General features: G+C 39.4%; 2 protein-coding genes across 3 annotated transcripts; both read right to left on the reverse strand.

Annotated features, from left to right (window-relative positions):
• Nucleotides 1–205: 205 nt before the first annotated feature.
• LOC126625576 (probable indole-3-pyruvate monooxygenase YUCCA8) lies at nt 206–892 on the reverse strand. The gene is made up of 2 exons (XM_050294633.1): nt 860–892; nt 206–724 (listed from the first exon to the last, which is right to left on the reverse strand). Exons 1-2 carry the CDS (start codon nt 890–892, stop codon nt 206–208), a joined length of 552 nt encoding a protein of 183 aa, XP_050150590.1.
• A 2,704-nt stretch (nt 893–3,596) lies between these two features.
• LOC126627183 (SWI/SNF complex component SNF12 homolog) lies at nt 3,597–6,692 on the reverse strand. Of its 2 annotated transcripts, none has more exons than XM_050296620.1 (3): nt 6,548–6,692; nt 4,492–6,289; nt 3,597–3,841 (listed from the first exon to the last, which is right to left on the reverse strand). In XM_050296620.1, the coding sequence occupies exons 2-3, from the start codon at nt 6,048–6,050 to the stop codon at nt 3,772–3,774; spliced, it is 1,629 nt and encodes a 542-aa protein (XP_050152577.1). In that variant the 5' UTR covers nt 6,051–6,289; nt 6,548–6,692; the 3' UTR covers nt 3,597–3,771. The 2 variants fall into 2 exon arrangements, with proteins under 2 accessions (XP_050152577.1, XP_050152578.1); XM_050296621.1 differs by having other exon boundaries at nt 4,492–6,306; nt 6,548–6,664.
• Between the last annotated feature and the right edge of the window lie 8,123 nt (nt 6,693–14,815).

Below are 14,815 nucleotides of genomic sequence, written 5' to 3' on the forward strand. Positions count from 1 at the left end.
GTGGCTGGTTCCCATGGCCGACAGTTGTAGGTTTACAGCATGGGTGAGCAGCACAAGAGGGTAAACTTTGTCAGGAGCCAAAACCTTCTCTATTGTCTCCCATTTTGTTTGCCATTAAGCTCGAGAACTCTGCGAACTCAATGGTCCCATTTCCATCAACGTCAACTTCGCTTATCATGTCCTGAAGCTCTTCCTCCATTGGATTCTAATCCAGAGACCGAATCACTGTCGCCAGTTCATCCATAGTAATGCAACCATTTTCATCCTTTCCTGTGGCTAAGACAACAGGGTCGGCCATGAGCTCTCCGGAAATAAGGCATCTGAACTCTTTAGGAACGCCAGCAGTGCCGCCGCCGCCGTGAAGCTTGAAAGAGAGAGACTTTTTGGACTTCAAGTCTTTCAAAGAAGACAAGGCTCTGATGTTGCAGAGGTCAAGAGAGACTTCCATGCCGGAGTTTCCACACCCAACAAGTACTTTCTTTTCCCTGAAATTTTCACCAGACTTGTACTCACACGCGTGCATATCTTCAGCTCCAAACTCCGACAAGCCGTTGATTTCTGGCACGACACACTCGGCATTTTCGCCGATGGCAACGATGAGCCACCTGCAAATGTACTCAACCTCAGACCGGGTCGACTCGGTTGAGGTAACGGTCTTGACTCTCCAGAAACCGCTTGTCTCATCGTACCCTAGCTGCCTCTTCCGCTGCTCAAAGTCAAGTATCTGCGTCAAAAGGCCTCCAGAAAAAGAAAAGTGGCGAGAAGAAGCGATTCTTTAGCGGAAAGTCTCTCCATTTCCTTAGCATAGTCAGCAGTAGCTCTGGGAACGTCCTGCTGAACCATCGCTCGGCATACGGACCGCTGGAAGCGAATTCTCCCGTCTCCGTAGCATTTCCGGCGACACTGCGGTGATCTACCGACGGAAACAGGTGCAGTGGTGGCGGTGGAAGGGAAGGCCGACGACGGCGAAGAAGACGAAGTCGAATAGCACAAGTTTATGGAAGAAAAACGCAGAGAGGTAGCTCTGCACCGACGCCATTGGAAAGAGAAACCCTAGGGGTAGCTGAGAGAGGAGAAGTGTACTGTTTTGAATCGTCGGGAGAGAGGAGAGACAGGTGGGTGGTTGGTTCGATCCTTCAACGGGTAAAACTGAGTCTATGGATCCAAAAGCAAGGATAGTGGTCCCTGAAGGTAGATATGGACTTCAGGCAATTGACGCATTGGGCCTTGACATGGCGATTGGACAGGAAGGTGTATATTATTTCCATGACATGATTTCTGTTTCTTTATAATGGGTTTTTTGAAATCTGAAATGGGTTCTGCTTAAAATTGAAGAGACATGATTGGAGTGGGAGTGAGGGATCTGGTGGCTCCGTGGGTTTTCTGGGAAAGCTTTGGGTTGTTGGGTTTTTGCAGATTCTGCAGATTCAAGGTGGAGTGTGGTGAGGTCTCACGGTGGTGAGATGAAAAAATGAAAGAGAACCGACATAGCTTTTTGTGTCGTTTCCCACAGACGGCGCCAAATGTTGATGCACAAAACCGGGACGGTCTTGGAACAACGTAAATCCGACCGTGAATCTGCACAAACGCTCAAGAACACGAAGAACACAAAGAACACAAGGAACACAAGGATTTTATCGTGGTTCACCCCAAGGGTTGGGCTACGTCCACACTGATTATGTATTTATTTGAGGGAATAGAGAGGGAGAGGGTGAGAACTTCTGAGAGTTTCTGAGGGTGAGAGAGGGGATCTCAGACCTAGGAATTGGCCTCCGAGAGTGAGAGTGAGGCCCCCCTAATTGTGAGGGTGAGGGGTCCTTTTATAGAATAAGGACTCCTCACTTATTACATATCTGCCCCTTCCTTTATCCCATAATTACATTTAAGTCCCCTGAGTATTTGTACGAGATCTAAATACGAGGCCCTAAATATGGTATAAACAGAAGAAGAAAGAGAAAGAGAAGAAGAAGAAAGAGAAAAAAAAAAAAGAAAAAAAGAAAAGGACCGAACCCAGAAGAAGAAGGAGGAAGAAGAAGAAGAGAAGAAGAAAGAGGAGGAGGAGGGAGAAGAAGAAGAAGAAGAAGAAGAAGAAGAAAAAAAAAAAAAAAAAGGTCTGAACCCAGAAGAAGAAGAAGAAAGAGAGAGAATAAGAAGAAGAAAGAGAAAAAAAAAAAAAAAAGAAGAAAGGGACCGAACCCAGAAGAAGAAGAAGAAGAAGAAGAAGAAGAAGAAAAAAAAAAAAAAAAAAAAAAAGGTCCGAACCCAGAAGAATAAGAAAGAGAGAGAAAAAAAATGGCAGATATGTTTTTTTTTTAAAAAAAATTAAAAAATTATTTTATTTGCCACGTGGCAGACATTTGGCAGCCACATGTCATATATGTGGTAGCCACGTCAGCATTTAACAGATCCATGGATAGAAAATCTAACGGTTGTATGAAATTGAAATAAAATAGTACTTGAGGTATGAAAGTGAAATGTTTTAAAGATATTGTATGAGATTGCAATAGAGCTCAAACCTGAGGGGCTACTATGTAATTTACCCAAAAAAATATTGAAAGTTCAGTGTAAATGAAATACTAGAATTTTGTATAATTTTCACTTCAACTCTTCAACAACCCATGCCAAAGTCAAACCCAAAATCAACTTCTCCCTTTCTCTTCATGTTCTGTCTCAAACGCTGCTAAAAAACGCTTGCCTTTGTACAAATAAATTCCAACCATCCCTAAGAAGTGAATTGACAAAAATATAATTCCACGTTAGGGATGCATGACATATTTTAATAAAAAATAAAAATTCAAGTGATATTAACGCACGTACTTACAAGTTCAGACAGTACTTGTTCACAACCCCCAAAAAGTATAATCATATTCGGGCTTTATGGAAACATCTAACATAAAAATGCTCATGAGTGGATTTGGCTAAAAAACGTAAACTTTCTTCTGGATCATCAAAGCGTTTCTTAAAAGACACATGCCAAATACTCCTCAGCCAATCTCCGCACACCCATTCCATGTCAGCACTTGAATTTTAAATAAAAAAAGTTTCAACTTGTTTCTGATTAAATGAAAGTTATATATTTTTGGGATCTTTTGATATAGGTCCAAAGTAACTAAAAATTAGATCTATTTCAAAAGTCAAAAGTCACTAAAAAATGAACTTATTTCAAACCTATAAAATTGGACCTATTTCAAATTTTCCCTATATTTATTTTTCTTTTCTTCCTAATGGTATCCAACATGATCCTCTCCGGATCCTTTTGGTGAGGATCTTGAAAATCCGTAAATCGTGTCTATTTATCGTACATCGTACGGTCATTTTTTGTCAAGTATTGTTTATGTTTATTTTTAGAGGTATTCATCAATTCCCCCTGAACTTGTGACTATTGGCCAATTTCCCCCCTTAACTTTAATTTTGGCCAATTTCCCCCCTCAACTCTCATAATTAGTCAATTTCCCCCCTCAACTTTAATTTGGCCAATTTTCCCTCCCAACTCTCATAATTAGTCAATTTGCACCCTGAGATCCTCGCAAAGAGGATCCAGCGAGAAGGTATCGTATCGCATCATGAATTCAATAAAACTACGAGAAAAAAAAAAATCTACCAAGGAGCTACTCAACATAGGCTTCCTGTCTACAATGTCCAATACTCTCTTAACCAAAAAGGAAAGAATTGGATTGAAGAAACGAAAAAAAGATGATATCAAAACAACAGGATCTAGATATCTTTGTAATACACGACTGCCACTTATCGAGACTTCGGCAATTCCTTATTTCAAGTGCTTCCGGGAGCATCACTTCCGGCTGACTTTCGGTTCAGGTAACGAATAACAGCATCCTCAACCCTGAAAAAAAAGGAACACCAAATTGGAAATTAATTGGGAGAACAATATGGCAAAGTCCCAAGTCTATATATAATCCCCTGAGCAACTAGCATTGTCTATTCATAGAACATGAAAGCGCCGTAAATACTGCAATATTTGAGATTCCGTGGAATTCACGCATTTTCGTGAGAAACGATGAAGTTCTGCTATATTTGATTTGCGAAATGTACGGAAGTTAACATCATAAGGCCTTAAAAATTGGTATGTTTTATACCGTAAGGAAATGTGGCAGAGAACCAACAGAAAACCAAAGTCTGGATATTTTCTCAAGAATATTTTGGCACCTAAAATCTTTAATTGGACCAAGAAACTGTGGAAGTTCATCAAATAATACGGATAAACTTCTACTGCAAACTGGAAATTACTAGTATTCTACGGTCACCGAGCAAGGATCTTATCATCAACACAAAAGTGATGTGAACCTCGGGGTTCTGTATAGATAAGAGTTATCAAGGACGTCAATGCTAAAATAGTTTTCTGTTTTATCCTTAATCTAATCAAACTGTAGTTCGTTGGCCAGCTATTAACAGTGACATGAAATTATTTTGAGCAATATTATCATACCATACGTGAAAAAATAGAAGGGAAGGCTAAGCCGAGAAGAAGCTTACCAGGGTTGATTATAGAAATCCGAGCGGCGCTCCTTTTCCACATTACGACTAGCGTCTCCAGCAACAAGCTTTAGATCCTTGCTCTGGGAAGCAATCAAAGTATTAATAAACTCTGCAGGAGATTGACTGAACCCAAGAAAGAAAGCTCGCCGCCGTCGATGTTCATGGATTTTTTTTATGGATGCACATATCAATTCATCACAAGCATCAATCTCTTTGCTCCTCTCGGTGCTTCCCAAGAACGCAGACATCTCCTTCTCTAATATCATGGGTACATCAACCAGTATATCATAGCAAGTAGTTCCAGCTGGACAATTTCCTGAAAGTTTTATCTTATGCTCTATATGTATAGGCTGTGGTGGCGTTAAATGCTGTGATATCTTTTGTGAAACCATTGAAAACTTCATCTTCTCTTCCCCAAAAATCTTCTGAAGTGGTGGATCACACACAAAGAACGTAGGGTCATTTGGGTTCTGCAACTTCCTGGCCTTGACATAGTGCCAAATAGCAGCTATAATTCTGGGTCGGGTCTCTACCTCAATTCCCAGAACTTCATGGAGGGCCGGTGAAAGTTTGAATTTCTCAGGTACATAATTCATTTCTAGTCTTAGTATTGCAGTAAACTCCTTATCCCCTTTTCTTTTCACCTCAAAGCCGTCATGAAGAGAGGGTGAACGGGAACTTTCCCATAAAATCACTTGGTTATCTGGATAGAGGGTTTGGTCCAAGTATATGGTAACTTTCTTGAACAGGGATGAAAATTTTGCCCTTGATTTCGGTGTCAATCCAGCAACCACAGGATCCCGCCCGTCTTCCAGTAACCTCCCAATTATCTTAAGTGACCATGAAGGGGGTTCCGCATTTGTCTTCTCAGGACTTGTTTGTGTCTGATTCGCAAAGGTGTTGAATACATATACTCTAAGTGTTTTTTGAACACGGGGAGGACATTTGAGGGACTCCTGGATGTCCATCTTCTTCCTTGCCAAACCAGCATCAACACGAGCTTCAAATTCAAGCAACTGAGTATAAAGACCGGACTCTGGCAGAAGTGCAGCCACTTTGTCCGGTATTTGTTTATCAGGTAGCTTTCGCTTCTTTCTACGAGCAGCTGGGGTGAGCTCCATGGTTTTAAATGGTGAACCCGTGTTGGCACTAGATGAACCTGGAGGTCTAGAAGGCGGCCTCTGGTTCGCCCGCTTAGCAGTTCCTGTGCTAGGCGTTGCCAAAGAGGGTGATGAAGCACCAGCATTACTAGTATTCGCATTATGCAACTGGGCACGTGACTTAGCTTGAGCTTGCAACTGAACAAATTGGGCATGGGCAGCTTGAGTTTGGCCTTGTGCGTGAGCATTCACATACTGCGCCTGTGCAAGTGCCTGCGCTTGCGGCTCAGACAACTGGAAGTGTCCCGGAAAATGAGCTCCCCCCTGTGTCGGAGGCTGCGATTGAGTGAGAAGATTAGGCTGGTGATTCATGGCCATAGGTTGCGGCACCGGCCCAGAATTGCCAAAGTGAGGTGGCACGCCCACATTCTTGGACTGATCATTATTATTATTCATCGTTGCGGTTATCAAAAAATCACAACCTTCAACACACCAAAACTATTCCATCAAAAACCCCAAAACCCTAATCAACCTCCGAAATCCTCAACTTCCAAACCCCAACAACAAAATTAATCCCGGGTTTCGGCTCTACCGAGGTTTCGCCTTCTACCAAACAAAAAGACACGATCTTTCACCCATAAAGGCTTAAAGTTGCACTGAAACTGTAAAGATTCAAACTTCCAAGCAAGAACTTTCTGTAGAACATAAAACCCTAATTTCAGAAGCAAAACCCAGAATTCATATATCAAAAGCAGCAAAATTCAACCCAAATTTGAGCATTACAGAAGCAGCCAGTGAGTTCAAAACTTATGCGGGCTGTGTTAATACAAAGCTAATTATTATTTATCAGAATTAAGAAGCTAATTACGGAAAATTTAAACAATACTTAGGAATATTAAATCATACGACGATAATTACATCATCAAATAATTGACCATACGACATGTACTTACTTGTTCGTATCTTCTGGGGCTTCTCCTTCTCTCTCTCTCTCTCTCTCCTGCTTCCAGATCGGCAATGGAGCTGAACCGGTTCTCTCTCCCTCGCTATCTCTCTCTGTTCTTTGCGGTTTAGTTCAGCTGTTGAAGTTACATAATTGCCCTTTTTAGTTAGATTACCACGTGCTTAAATTTCTAAAAAGAATTTTGGAAGGGGCACATGAACTACCCTTATTTACGAGATTTCCCAAAATACTTTCTATATATAACGTTTTTCTAGGATACGCATCGCTAATTGGTCTGAAATAATTAATAATTTAAAATTTATATATAGAGATTTTATTAATTTTCAAAATAATTGGATCTTGAATAAGAAACATACCACTTTTAATTGAACGAATCGATGTCGTTTGTGCCAATGATTGAATACGAATCGTACGATGCATGAGCTCATAGACCCTTATGTGAACTTACCTACCGTAGTCTTCATACACGTGTCCATGTCCGTCCCACTCCTCTATTTTCTTTTTGGTAAATTTTACTAATTTCTTATTTTAAGCAGTTCCACATTATAATGTGTAATCTAATATTTTTAGTATTTTCATTTCTAGTTGATCCCTTGCTTATTCCTTTTTCTTTTTTCTAGGTTTGAAATTTAATTTCAATTAAGTAGGCTTGTCCTTAATATTTTAAAACATGTACATTTGTCTATTGTTCTTGGATTTTGTCAAATTGAGAGTAATATTTTCCTTCAAAAATAAAAAATAACGTGAAAATGTGATGAAAATTTTACGTTCGGAGCAACATGTCACAATTTAAATGAATAAAAACACATAACCAATAATACGCTACCGTTTTGCCTAAAAAATCGCTTAAATCAAATTGAAAATCAAAAGAAAATTGGAAATATCATAATCGAAGACCTGAAAAAAGCTCAAATCAAAGGCCCATTTCACAACTGTTAGTGTGGACTTCGGCCCAAAGAAAAAATTTCGAGCCCAGAAGCAATAAGTAAACCCTACACACACACACACACACACACATTCTCTCTCTCTCTCTCACACAACTTTTACGTCTCAGAAACCCTTTATGCATGGAGCAATGCAGAGGTATTATGCTTCACATATGTATGTTAACTGCATATATGTTTGTTGTTGACATATTCTCCAGGTGAAGGGTTTAGATGTGGATTGCTTTATGCATCTAATATCAAGGTAAACCTAGCCTCGAATCAAAGGCACCGCACATATTGTGCTCATGGAAGAATTAGTCGTGAGTGTTTTATACATTCTTAGTACCATACAGTTTCTTCGAGCAAATAGTAGTAACTTTATATTCTCATGGCAACTACATGTCATCTCCATGCCATATCAAGTTGATTTTGTCGGAAAATGAGGAGCCTGTCAAGAAAGAGGTGTTTCAATAGGTTTTTTTTTATGAGAAAACGTTCTTGGTTATTTTTTTTCTTAGGATTTTATGCGTATCATTGTATTTCTTAAGCTTCCATCATTAATATTATGGCATTCCTCGTCGGTTTGGCAGCCTAAGACTCGGCTAGCTTGCAAGAAAAAGAAGGGTAAAGCTCTACACAGCGGTGCTTCTTCTTAAACAGCAACGGACTAGTTGAAGATGTTGTGAACTAGATTACTTCCTTTGGTCCTCAGTAACAAGAGAACATCTTTATCTAATTTTGTTTCCTCATATGGTGAGACCTCGTGTTTGTTCTATCACGGTACTTATGTTTCTTAGAGCTTATTAATTTGGAATGCGAAACATGTTTGTACTTCTTTTAGTTGTCCGCCGCTGGTGTTCCGAGTACATTTTTTTGTTAAAACTCCACAGAACTACAACTTTGAGTTACGAATGAAGTATAACGAATGATTTTGGTCGTGGCATTGGGTTTGGTTATAGTTGCAGTTTGTTTGCTATTCTTGTTCCGAACGTCCACAAATCCTATGATTCCCTATAGTACAGATTTTAATACAACTTCGATTGATTCCTATATGAGACAGAGTGCAATAGAAGAAATATTGTCAAACCAAATGGTTGGTTGATTGAGATGCAAATGCAGTCCTTAAAAAGAAACCTAAGCCAGGATAATTCAGTTGCAGTATAAGCAAACTGCCTATACTCAACCTCTGCACTAGACCTCGACACCGTTTTCTGTTTCTTTGAACTCCATGACACAAGATTAGGTCCCAAGTAAATGCAGTAACCATCTGTGGAGTGCTTGGTATTAAGATTACCAGCATAGTCATTATCAGAAAAGACAGTTAGCTGAGTAGTTCCAGGTTTATAAAGAAGTCTGTGAGAAAGCGTGGCTTTCAAGTAATGGAGAATACACTTCACTGTCATCCAGTGAGTATGTTTAGGCTCATGCATAAACTGACATACCTGATTAACCGCTTAAGATAAATCAGGACGAGTGATGGTGATGTATTGCAAAGCTCCTACTACATTGCGACACTGTTTTGGATTTTCAAAATGATCACCATCATATGTACTCAATTTATGTCCAGAAGAAACCGGAGTCGAAATAGGTTTAGCATCAGTGAATTTTGTGTGTTTGAGTAAGTCCATAACATACTTGGTCTGGCTGAGATGCATGCAATTACCATCATATTTCACTTCAATACCCAAAAAATAGTGGAAAGGTCCCAAATATTTCATGGAAAACAAACTGCTCAATTTTTTGATCATATGTGCCATCTGTCGTAGATTGTTGTCTGTGAGTAAGATGTCGTCTACATAAATCAACAAAATGAGATACACACCATTTTGATTGAACAAAGACAAGTTGTAATCACACGTAGACTCTTGAAAACCAAGTTGAAGCAAAAATTCAGAGAATCGTTGAAACCAAGCCCTAGGAGCTTGTTTTAAACCATAAATGGATTACTGCAATCAACAAACATGATTTGGGAACTGGGTGTCAACAAAACCTATAAGATGTCTCATGTGCACTTCTTCATTTAAATGGCCATGTAGAAAAACATTATGTATGTCAAGCTGCCTCACATCCCATTCTTTTGACACTGCGAGACTAAGAACATGTCGAATGGTACTATGTTTAACAAAGGGACTAAAGGTCTCGGTGTAATCTACTCCTGCCTTTTGATGAAAATCATTTGTAACTAAGCATGATTTGTGTCTCTCAATTGTACCATCTGCATGCCTTTTTATTTTAAACACCCATTTGTTTGGCAGTAAATTCATGTTGGGATGATATGGAACCAAACTCCACATTCCACACTGTTGCAAGGCATTGAATTCATAGACTATAACATTCCTCCATTCTGGATATTTGACTGCCTGACTAAAACAAGTAGGTTCAACGGGAAGAGTATCAACGGTAACATGCATAGCATACTTAGGATTTGGTTTTTGTATCCCAGATTTAGAGCGTGTGGTCATGCGGTGTTATGGTGTAATAAGAGCCTCAGTAGGCACTGGTATTGGTTATTGGATCATTGCAGCTTGCTCATACAACATAGGAGAAAGACCTATGGTTGAACTAGGTTGTAAAGGCACATGTAGGTTTACAATGGGGTCAGGCGAGATAGGTGGATAAATTGGATCAGGTTGTGTGACTAGTTGGCGTGAAGTGGCAGTAGTGGAAGAGGTTTGTGATGGGAAGAGTTTGGCTAGGGTTAGATAACTCAGGTACCGTGGGATTGGTAATTAATGGAAACGTAAATAACATGTTTGGGGAAAGAGAATTACCGTTTGTTTGAACATTCTCGGATGAAGATGTAAGCACTTGAAAATGAAAATAGTCCTAATTGAATAGGACATGGCGAGACAAATAAACTCGTCTCGTGGACAAATCCATACACTTATAGCCTTAATGATTCAGAATGTCACATCCCGACCCTGGCCCCCCACTACATCCAAGGCTCAACTCCGTTGTAACACGATATTGTCCGCTTTGGGCCCCAACCATGCCCTCACGGTTTTGTTTTTGAGAATTCACATGAGAACTTCCCAGTGGGTCACCCATCTTGGGATTGCTCTCGAGTGAACTCACTTAACTTCGAAATTCCAATGGAACCCGAAGCCAGTGAGCTCCCAAAAAGCCTCGTGCTAGGTAGATATGAGAATATACATATAAGGCTTACATGATCCACTCCCCTTGGCAATGTGGGATGTTACAATCCACCCCCCTTAGGGGCCCGACGTCCTCGTTGACATGCATCTAGCTAGGGATTGGCTATAATACCAAATTGTCACATCCCGACCCGGGCCCCCACCACATCCCGGGCTCGACTCCGCAATAGCACGATATTGTCCGCTTTAGGCCCCGACCACGCCCTAAAGGTTTTGTTTCTGGGAACTCACACGAGAACTTCCCAGGAGGTCACCAATCCTGGGATTACTCTTGCGCGAACTTGCTTAAGTTCGAAGTTTCGATGGAACCTGAAGCCAATGAGCTCCCAAAAGGCCTCGTGTTAGGTAGAAATAAGAATATACATATAAGGCTTACATGATCCACTCCCTTGGGCGATGTGGGATGTTACATAGAGAATACCCTAGGAACACACATGATTTGGATTTTTGTTGAAGTTTATTTTAGGTATACGACATCAAACACGGAAAACATTGACAACCAAAAATTTTTAGCATATCATAATTTGGTGGTTTTTGAAATAACTTCTCAAAAGGTGATTTGTTAGACAAAACACGGGTAGGCAGCCTATTAATCAAATATGTTGTTGTAGAACACGCATCAAACCAAAACTTATTAGGCATATATGACTGAGAAAGTATCACAATGTCGATTTCAACAATGTGTCGGCGTTTTTGTTCAACAATACCATTTTGTTCTGGATGATTTAGGCAAGAAAACCGTTGTGAAATTCCATGAACTGCTAAAAAAATTTGAAAGGCAGTGCTTTTGTATTTGCCACCTTTATCACATTGAAGTGCTTTAATGGTTAAATTGAACATGTTTTCAACTTTGGTTTTAAATTTCACAAATATTTCAAAGACTTCAGATTTATTTTTCATGGGAAAGATCCAAGAGTAACGTGAATAATCATCAATAAAAAAAATATAATACCGAAAACCTTCATTTGAAATAATTGGAGAACACCAAACATCATAATGTAATAGTTGCAAAGAAAATTGGGAAACAGACTCAGACAATTTGAAAGGTAACTTAGTACTCTTTCCTAAAGGACATGACTAACAAAAGGTTGCATTGGAGGTACCATGAATTGGTACCACTTTATTTGCAATAAAAAACTTTATTATTGAATTGGCAGGATGACCAAGACGAGCATGCCATTTTTGAACCGAAACTCGAATCCCTACGAAGGCTGTGACTGGATATTGGAGTTGTCCACCGCCACCAAAAAATGGATACAAACCATTCTCACATCTCCCTCGGAAAAACGTCCTCCGGGTCTTGAGGTGCTTAACAAGGAAAAAGTGTGGGAAAATGAGTAAGTAACAATCATTATCCAAGGTAAACCTATGGGTAGAGATAATACTAGTGGAAGCAGTAGGCCAGTGGAAAATGTCTTGTAAGTCAAATGAGCAAGCATTAGTGCAAAGTTTATTAGAACCATAATAGGAGATTGATATGCCAGAATTATTATCTACACCACCAACACCATCATTACCGTTATACTCCTTAGGGTTCACCAAGTTTTGCAGGTTTGGGGTGATATAAGCATTAACACTTTTATGGAGCAGCCATGTGCCATTCTGTTGCTTGTTGAGGGTGATCAGAGAAGATGCCATTGCTGAGAGGCGTTTGGCAGGGATGCGTCATTCATCCGTTGAAAGCAATCAAGTGCCGGATAACCAGGTTTACCACATATTTGGCAAACGATGCGCTCACTATTGGAAACATATCGTTCCCCATTACTTGGACCATTACGTTGATTGTTGTTTGGATGAGGGTTGAAGCCTCGTTGATAAGCCCTAGCACCACAATTGGAGGGAGATGCACCACGCCCTACACCACGAATGCGTCCTCCATCACGGCCTCTCGTATTAACAAAGGCATTGACAGGGGCATATTCCACCAAAGGAGCAGCTTGCTCAACCATTATTCTTTCAGTAGTCAACAAGAGCGCCTCAAAAGTCGGATACGTGATGGGTGTATCGCGAGCTTAAGTAGCACTGACTATTATCTCAACAGCTGGACCAAGATTGTTCAACACAATCCGCACAAGCTCATCATCACTCACAAGTTGCCCAGCTAGGGCAAGGTTGTTAGCAATCACATTCATGCGATCCAAGTAATCCGCCACAGAGATATCACATTTTTTTGTCTACAACAACTCATTCCTCATAAACAATATTCTATTTTGTGATGACGATGCATACCTTTGCTCGAGAGCATCCCAAGTCACTCGAGCAGTTCTCTTACTGGCCCTGACAGACAAGACTGAAGTAGTGAGGGAACCATTGATCCGACTGAGGATCATCTGATCCTGCTGGATCCAAGCAGTATAAGTAGGATTGACAGTGGCAATGCCATGCATGTTCTTAGGAGGGCACACCAGAGTGCCATCGACATACCCCATTAAATCTCAACTCTTGATAATAGGAAGTATTTGGGCCAACCACATTGGGTAGTTGGTTATATCTAGCTTAGTGTGCACGATAGTGGTCAAGGAATAATATGGATGGATAAGGTTGTTTGGGGGGGGGGGGGGAGGGGGTGGGGTTTAAGGGTTGTGGAGAAGCACCGGTGTTTTTAGCCATGGAAGCGAGGAAAAAAAAAACAAGATCTGTGTCGTTAAACAGTAAGACTCAATACCATGTAAAACTTAAAAACACAGTAGCTTTCACTTCAATTTGCATGCCCATTCAAGCGTGTGATGCATCTATTTATAATCACTTTCAGATTACATTTAGGGTTTGAAAACCCTGCTTACAAAGAAGTTTTTAGCCATGGAAGCGAGGAAAAAAAAACAAGGATATGTGTCGTTAAACAGTAAGGCTCAATACCATGTAAAACTTAAGAACACAGTAGCTTTCACTTCAATTTGCATGCCCATTCAAGCGTGTGATGCATCTATTTATAATCACTTTCAGATTACATTCAGGGTTTGAAAACCCTACCTACAAGGAAGTTTAAAAATTAAAAAATACAAACTGAAATCTACAAAGATTACACGCAACTTTAGTTACAAGAATAATTCAAAGTAAAGTCCTACAAACAAGGAGATAAGACATCTAAGCTCATCACAACTTCTCAAGTGACGTTGGCAGTAACCAACTGTTGACTTCGTCTAACAACTTCTACTATACATCAACGTAGAGCATACATTGCATTTGAAGCGGCTCATGTCTAGCCATTTAAGAGCACGTTAGAATTGCTTTTAAAATGACTGAAAGAGCTTTCAAGTGCTTTTACAGAATTCACTTATATTTTTACTAAAAATTTGTTCTAAAATCATTTGCACGTGAAGTGTTTTTGGCTGCCTCTTTTAAGTTCAACCTTCCCTACTATCCCTTTATAAAAAACAGTAATGGTTATTTGTCCACAACCAATTTAGGTCGGTTGAAATCTTTATATAAACAACTTTTTGGCAATTAATTACTTTTTTTTTTGTCTTGTTCCCGAACAGTTAAACTATATTTTTCTACGCAACAAAAATAAATTAAACCTTTTGTCCATAGGATTTGACTTATCTTTTATAAAATACAAAAAAGTTTCATCTGCAATGTCACGAAATCAATCCAGGTATTATATTAGAGCGGTAATGAAGATTGTGAGGCATCCTAATTTGGAGTCAATTAACCGAAAAAAATAAATACAATAAAAACATAAATAAATAAATAAGTGTTTTTTTTTTGTTGATCTTTTTCTCATCCTATCAGGTGCTTAATCCTAATGACACATCTAGAATCATAACTTCGGATGGTTACAATGTAATACTTTCAATTTTTTTTTTCAAGAACAATAACATTAAAAAACTGAATTATAATACTTTTCATTTATAAATCATGATAAAATAACACTTCAAGTTACAAAGTCTAAAACCTAAACGTTGTTTCAGCCATATCATTAGGAAAATAATATCGCTTCTTCTCTTATATTGATAGATTTTCAAAATTTTAGAGAGAGAAAAAAATCAGATTTTTCTTTAACAAGAAATGAAGATATTGATTTTTTATTACGTGGTATTATGAACTTTTTTTTTGTATTACATTATCTTAAAAATGGTCAACTTCCAAAAATAAAAAAGTATAGGTCAAACTGGGCGTTTGTTTGCCCTCACTAAGTGGGACTGGACTGTACTGGACTAGCTGTTAGTCTAATAC

Source organism: Malus sylvestris, chromosome 6, assembly GCF_916048215.2.
Source record: "Malus sylvestris chromosome 6, drMalSylv7.2, whole genome shotgun sequence".
Lineage (NCBI taxonomy): Eukaryota > Viridiplantae > Streptophyta > Magnoliopsida > Rosales > Rosaceae > Malus > Malus sylvestris.